At 38.2% G+C, this 7,887-nt stretch overlaps 1 protein-coding gene across 1 annotated transcript in view; it reads left to right on the top strand.

The window, feature by feature from the left end:
- The window catches only part of LOC110589638 (olfactory receptor 49-like), a 1,030-nt gene extending 571 nt beyond the window's left edge, over positions 1 to 459 (top strand). The window contains exon 2 of the mRNA XM_021700175.2: positions 455 to 459. Within this exon, the coding sequence (XP_021555850.2) occupies positions 455 to 459 (5 nt within the window). The remainder of the gene's footprint in view (positions 1 to 454) is intronic.
- Positions 460 to 7,887: the final 7,428 nt, after the last annotated feature.

The following is a 7,887-nucleotide window of genomic DNA, read 5'->3' as shown; positions in this document are numbered from 1 at the left end:
GACCCTGCACATCCTTAGCGAAATGGAAATCTGTTTTTCAAGGCCACGTTTTACCTTGATGTGCATAGCTATCTTCTTCCTAAATATTCCACATATTGATGATAATGATTAATTGCAAAATTCTTTACTAAATTTTTCTTCTCCCCTCTGATAAACCATGTGCTTGAAATTTCTAAAATTTAGTAAATTTATACATTTACTATTTCACTTCTCTCTACCCATGAACACGGCTGAACAGAATTAATAAATATTTACCAAAAGTCATTTATATATTCAAACAACAGAAGGTTGTAAAAAGGCTGTGGAATGTAGGAAATAATGGAAATAGTACCAATGCTTGGGTCCACATTCCCTCCATGCCTTGACCAAGGAAATAATGGTCATAGCACCCTTCACCTTGGAATACATTTGGTTTGCATCAGGTGTGCTCTTAAATGCTGTTCTTGGCCCTTAGCTTAGCTACATATGTATGTACCAATCCCATGCTGGAGAAACAGAATTGTTCTCAGTCTTAGAGAACAAAATTCTAAGGAGAGGGAATAATCATAGCATCCCATGGCTGACCAATACTCCTAGTTCCTAAATTATTTATTCTAGCTCCAGCCTCTCAGATGCACAATGCACACTTCTGATTGGTTCCTATCTTAAAGTTCTTACCACAGAATGCTTGTGTATATCAGTGGATGGGAGCACTTATTTCATATTTCTTTAATTTCTTCCAAAGATTTAAGTTGGGGAAACCGAAGTTATTTGCTTATCTTCTTCACATTACTGATGAAAATAAACAAATAAGATTTTTCCTCGTTGACTGGTGTTATCATCTATAAGGTTATCTTCTGATTGATAACCTACTTTAAAACCAACATTGTCATGTTCTCAATCCTTAAACTTTGTGTACCTTTATTTTCCAGCAGGGTATGTATATTTTTTCTTCAGAATAAACATCTTTAAAAAAAAAATAAACATCTAAAAAAAAAAAACATTAAGAACAGGGTAGAGGAATTAAGGTGGCAGAGTAGTAGGGGGACCCTGAGCTTGCCTAGTGCTTCTAACACAGCTAGATCAACATCCAACTATTTTGAACAACTATCAATTTGATCTGAGGATTAAGAAAATTATCTGCACAGTTGAAGGGATAGAACATGGCAGATGGGAGGTTCAGAGTCCTGAATTAGGGGAGAGGAAAGCTGCAGGCTTCAAAGGTGAGGGAACTCTTTTCATGGAGCAAACTCTGGAAGAGGGGAAGAGCAGGAGAGAGCACAATGGGTAGGGATCGCACAATAAGGCTTGGTGAGGAGATTCCCTGTGTTGCAGTGGAAGAGATTACTCCCCTTCCCAGAGTACATTTGGAAGAGTGTATTTTGCCTCTTCAAGGACAAAAGGCCAGCTGGGAGCCATTGAGCGGTGCTCAACAGCAGGGACAGAGGTGTGCATAGAGGGCAGATAACCTTGTAGCAGATTTTCACTGTGAGCCACAATAGGCTTAAACCACAGTATGCATGCTGAGTGGCTGCTTTTCTGGAACAGAACTGTGCAGAGAGCAGAGACATGGGCTGGCTGCAGATAACCTGGCCACTGCTTCTTAATGTCTGCCACAATAGATTCAAGCTTCCATGCAACTGCTTTTCTGGGACAGAATGGAGTAGGGGACTGAGTCACATGCAGACAGCAGATAACTTGGTTGCAGCTTTTTGCTATGCATCACAATAAACTCTAGCCTCTGTGTGAGCACTGTACAACTGCTTTTCTTGGACAGGACAGTGCTGGGCACACCACGAGGCTCTCCTCCAGGGGAGGTGAGTGGGTCCACACCTTGCCAGAACCTTTAAAACTTGGATTTTTGAATCCCAGACACCAGCCACAGATAAAATACAGGAGATCTGTGGCGTTGGGCTCACCAATGGACCAGGAACAGATAGGTTAAGGGCAGGGAACTGACAAAAGCCCAGGACAGAGAAGGTTGTTTGCTTTTCTGAGAGGATTGCCTGAGCAGTGGTGGCCAGGAGTTCCCCTCCCCAGGGACCAGATGGCAGGATGACACCAAATTCCTCCTACCCTTTCCAACCTCCCCTCACTGCACAGTTGGACTTCAGAGAGGAACACAATGCCTCCAGTGGAGGCTAGATTTCCCTACACTAAATCCACCCCCCAGTACCTGGCAGGGGCATCTTTACAAGGCAAGTCAGCTTCTGAGCTATCCCAGCAGGCCTCTCCCTCAGTAGACCAACACAGGCCCCCCACATGTACCAAGTCTACTGATTAAGAGTGCTCCAAAACATAAGGCTCTGTTGGAAATAGGACCGGGCTTGCTTCCCCCTTTTTTTTCTTTTCTTTTTTTTTTCCTTAATTCTTAAATTTTTTTTCTTTTTCTTTTTTTATCTTTTATTTTATATATATTTGTCTTTTTTTGGTATCAGGCTTGTAATTTTTTGTTCATTTGTTGGTTTGTTTGTTTCCTTCTCTTATTGTTCGGCTCAGGCTTCCTATTTTTTTTTTTTGTCCTTTCTTCTTTCCATATTCCTTTTTCCTTCTTTCTTTCTTATTCTTTGGAATCAGACTTAAAGTTTTTTGTTTGTTTGTTGGCATTTTTGTTCATTTTCCTTTTGTCTTGGATCAGACTTTTTCTTTTTTCTTTTCTGGGCTTATCTTAACAAAGAAATGAAAGCACATCTAGTTAAAGGTCCAAACACTCCCCAATATAAGCAAGGAGGATCTCTTTAGAGGACAGACCAGTGGGAAAGAACAGCCAAAACACAACAGCAGAGTATATACAGCATACACCAGAAACACTTCCCAAGGTTTTTGTTGTTGTTGTTGTTTCTTTTTCTTTCTTCTTTTCTTTTCTGGACAAAATGATAAGAGAGAGAAATTCACTCCAAAAGAAAGAATAGGAGGTAGTACTCATAGTGAGGGATTTAATCAATACAGAGATAAGTAAGATGTCTGAGCTAGAATTTAAAATAATGATTTTAAAGATACTAGCTGGGCTTGAAAAAAGCCTAGAAGACACAAGATAATCCTTTACTGTAGCAATAAAAGAACTAAAATGTAGTCAGGCCAAAATTAAAAATACTATAACTGAGATGCAGTCTCAAGTGGAGACCATAAAAATGAGGGAAAATGAAGCAGAAGAGCAAATCAGTGATAAAGAAGAGAAAATTATGGAAAACAATGAAGCCGAAAAGAAGAGGGAAAGAAAACTATTAGATCACGAAGGAAGACTTTGGGAACTCAGCAATTCCATAAAGCAAAATAATATCTGTATTATATAAGTCCCAGAAAAAGAAGAGGGAAAAGGGGGCAGAAGGTTTATTTGAACAAATTAGAGCTGAGAACTTCCCTAATTTTGGGAAGGAAACAAGCATTCATGTCCAAGACGCACAGAGAACTCCCCTCAAAATCAAAAAAAAGGTCAACACCTTGACATATTGTAATGAAACTTGCAAATGACAAAGATAAAGAGAAAATCCTGAAAGCAGCTCCGGGCAAGAGGTCCTTAACCTACAAGGGTAGACACATAAGGCTGGCAAAAAATCTGTCCACAGAGACCTGGCAGGCCAGAAAAACTGGCATGACATATTCAACATGCTAAATGGGAAAAATATGCAGCCAAGAACACTGTATCCAGCAAGACTGTCATTAAGAATAGAAGGAGAGATAAAGAGTTTCCAAGACAAAAACTAAAGGAATTCATGAACACTAAACCAGCCCTTCAAGAAATACTAAAGGGGACCCTTTGAACACAGGAGAGAACAAAAGTAACAAAAACCAGAAGGGAACAGAGACAATGTACAGGAACAGCAACTTTACAGGAAATACAAGGACACTATTCACATCTTTCAATAATTACTCTGAATGTAAATGAACTAAATGTTCCCAACAAAAGACATAGGGTATCAGAATGGATTAAAAAACAAGACCCATTAATATGCTGCTTAAAAGAGACTCATTTTAGACCCAAAGACACCTCCAGATTGAAAGTGAGAGGGTGGAGAACCATTTATCATGCTAATGGACATCAAAAGAAAGCCATACTTATATCAGAAAAACTAGATTTTAAGCCAAAGAGTATAATAAGAGATGAAGAAGGACACTATATCACAATAAAGGGGTCTATACAACAAGAAGCTTTAACAGTTGTAAATATTTATGCCTCTAACTCAAGAGCAGTCAAATATATAAATCAATTAATAACAAAATTGAAGAAACACATTGATAATAATACAATAACAGTAGGGGACTTTAACACCCCACTCACAGCAAGGGACAGATCATCTAAGCAGATCAACAAAGAAACGAGGGCTTTGAATGACACACTGGACCAGATGAACTTCACAGATACAAACAGAGCATTTCATCCTAAAGCAACAGAACACACATTCTTCTCGAGTGCACACGTAACATTCTCCAGAATAGATCATATACTGAGTGGGTCACAAATCAGGACTCAACTGGTACAAAAAGACTGAGATCATACCATGCATATTTTCAGACCACAATGCTATGAAACTTAAAATCAGCCACAAGAAAAAAATCTGGAAAGACCAAAAATACATGGAAGTTAAAGAACATTCTACTAAAAGATGACTGGGTCAACCAGGAAACTAAATAAGAATTTAAAAAATACATGGAAGCAAATGAAAATGAAAACATGACAGTTCAAAACCTTTGGGATGCAGCAAAAGCAGTCCTAAAGGGGAAATATGCAGCAATATAGACCGTCCTCAAGAAGCAAGAAAAGCCTTAAATACACGACCTAACCTTACACCTAAAGGAACTGGAAAAAGAATAGCAAATAAAGCCTAAAAGCAGAAGGAGAAGAGAAATAATAAAGATTATATCAGAAATTAATGATATAGAAATCAAAAAAGTAGTAGAACAGATCAATGAAACTAGGAGCTGGTTCTCTGAAAGAATTAACAAGATTGATAAACCCCTAGCCAGACTTATCAAAAAGAAAGAAGAAAGGACTCAAATAAATAAAATCATGAATGAAACAGGAGAGGTCACAACAAACAACACCAAAGAAATACAAACAGTTATAAGAGAATACTATAAAAAATTATATGCCAATAAATTAGGCAATCTGGAAGAAACGGATGCAGTCCTAGAAACATATAAACCACCAAAACTGAAACAGGCAGAAATAGAAAACATGAACAGAACCATAACCAGCAAAGAAATTGAATCAGTAATCAAAAATTTCCCAACAAATTAGAGCCCAGAGCCGGAGAGATTCCCATGGGAATTCTACCAAACATTTAAAGAAGAATTAATACCTATTTTTCTGAAACTGTTCCCCAAAAAATAGAAATGGAAAGAAAACTTCCAAACTCATTCTATGAGGCAGCACTACCTTGACCCCAAAACAGAAAGACTCCACTAAAAGGAAAATTATAGGCCTATATCCTGGTGAACATGGATGCAAAAATGCTCAATAAAATACTAGCAAATTGAATTCAACAGTACATTAAAAGAATTAGTCACCACGACCAAGTGGGAGTTATTCTTGGGCCATAGAGGTGGCTGAATATTTGCAAATCAATCAACATGATACACCACATTAATGAAAAAAAGGATAAAAATCATATAATCCTCTCAATTGATGCATAAAAAGCATTTGACAAAATACAGCATCCTTTCTTGATAAAAAATCTTCCACTAGGTAGGGATAGAGGGAACATACCTCAACATCATAAAAGCCATATATGAAAACCCACAGTAAATATCATCCTCAATGGGGAAAAACTGAGAGCTTTTCTCCTAAGGTCGGGAACATGACAGGGATGTCCACTCTTACCACTGTTGTTAACATAGTACTGGAAATCCTAGCCTCAGCAATCAGACAACAAAAAGAAATAAAAGGCATCCAAATTGGCAAAGAAGTCAAACTATCACTCTTTGTAGACTACATTATACTTTATGTAGAAAACCCAAAAGATTCTACCCAAAAATTGCTAGAACTGTTACAGGAATTCAGCAAAGTTGCAGGATATAAACACAACACACAGAACTCAGTTGCATTACTATACACTAACAATGAGGCAGAAGAAAGAGAAGTCAAGGAATCGATCCCATTTACTATTGCACCACAAACCATAAGATACCTAGGAATAAACCTAACCAAAGAGGCAAAGGATCTGTACTCTGCAAACTATAGAACACTCATGAAAGAAGTTGAGGAAGACACAAAGAAATGAAAAACATTCCATCCTCATGGACTGGAAGAACAAATATTGTTAAAATGTCTATGCTACCCAGAGCAATCTACACATTCAATGCAATCCCTATCAAAATACCATCAACATTTTCCACAGAGCTGGAACAAATAATCCTAAAATTTGTATGGAACCAGAAAAGACCCCGAATAGCCAGAGGAATGTTGAAAAAGAAAAGCAAAGCTGGAGGCATCACAATTCTGGACTTCAAGCTGTATTACACAGCTGTAATCATCAAGACATAATGGTACTGGCACAAAAACAAATACATAGATCAATGGAGCAGAATAGAGAACCCAGAAATGGATCCTCAAGTCTATAGTCAACTAATCCTTGACAAAGCGAGAAAGAATATCCAAAGGGAAAAAGTCTCTTCAACAAATGGTGTTGGGAAAATTGGACCGCCACGTGCAGAAGAATGAAACTGGACCATTTCCTTACACCACACACAAAAATAAACTCAAATGGATGAAAGAGCTAAATACGAGACAGGAATCCATCAAAATCCTAGAGGAAAACACAGTCAGCAACTTCGTTGGCCTTGGCTGCAACAGCTTCTTGCTAGATACATCTTCAAAGGCAAGGGAAACAAAAGCAAAAATGAACTATTGGGACTTCATTAAGATAAAAAGCTTTTGCATAGCAAAAAAAAAAAAACAGTCGACAAAACTAAAAGGCAGCCTATGAAATGGGAGAAAATATTTGCAAATATCTTATCAGATAAACAGTGGGTATCCAAAATCTATAAAGAACTTATCAAACTCAACACCCAAAAAACAAAAATTCCAGTCAAGAAATGGGCAGAAGACACGAACGCATTTCTCCAAAGAAGACAAATAAATGGCCAACAGACACGTGAAAAAATGATCCACATCACTCAGCATCAGGGAAATACAAATCAAAACCACAATGAGATACCACCTCACACCACTCAGAATGACTAAAATGAACAACTCAGGAAACAACAGATGTTAATGAGGATGCAGAGTAAGAGGAACCCTCTGACACTGTTAGTGGGAATGCAAATTGGTGCAGCCACTGTGGAAAACAGTATGGAGGTTCCTCAAAAAGTTAAAAATAGAACTACCCTACCACCCAGCAATTGCACTAATAGGTATTTACCCAAAGGATACAAAAAAGTGATCCAAAGGGGCACCTGCACCCCAATGTTCATAGCAGCAATGTCCACAATAGCCAAACTATGTAAAGAGCCCAGATGTCCATCGACAGATGAGTGGATAAAGAAGATGTGGGGTGTGTGTGTGTGTGTATAATATATGTGGTGTGTGTGTATATACATATATGTAAAATATACAATGGAATATTACACAGCCATCAAAAAATGAAATCTTGGAGGTGCTTGGTTGGCTCAGTCAGATAAACGGCTGCTTTCGGCTCAGGTTATGATCCCAGGGTCCTCAGGATCGAGCCCCACATTGGGCTCCCTGCTCAGCAGGGAGTCTGCTTCTGCACCTCCCTGCCCCTCCCGCTCATACTCTCTCTCTCTTAAATAAATAAATAAAATCTTTTAAAAAAAAGACTGTCTTTAAAAAAAAATGAAATCTTGCCATTTGCAATGACATGGATGGAACTAGAGGGTTATTATGCTAAGCGAAGCAAGTCAGTCAGAGAAAGACAAATGCCATATGATTTCACTCATATGTGGAAC

This window comes from Neomonachus schauinslandi, chromosome 6, assembly GCF_002201575.2.
Source record: "Neomonachus schauinslandi chromosome 6, ASM220157v2, whole genome shotgun sequence".
NCBI lineage: Eukaryota > Metazoa > Chordata > Mammalia > Carnivora > Phocidae > Neomonachus > Neomonachus schauinslandi.
Note: the sequence above shows the minus strand (reverse complement) of the source record. Positions and strands in the feature narration are given on the sequence as shown.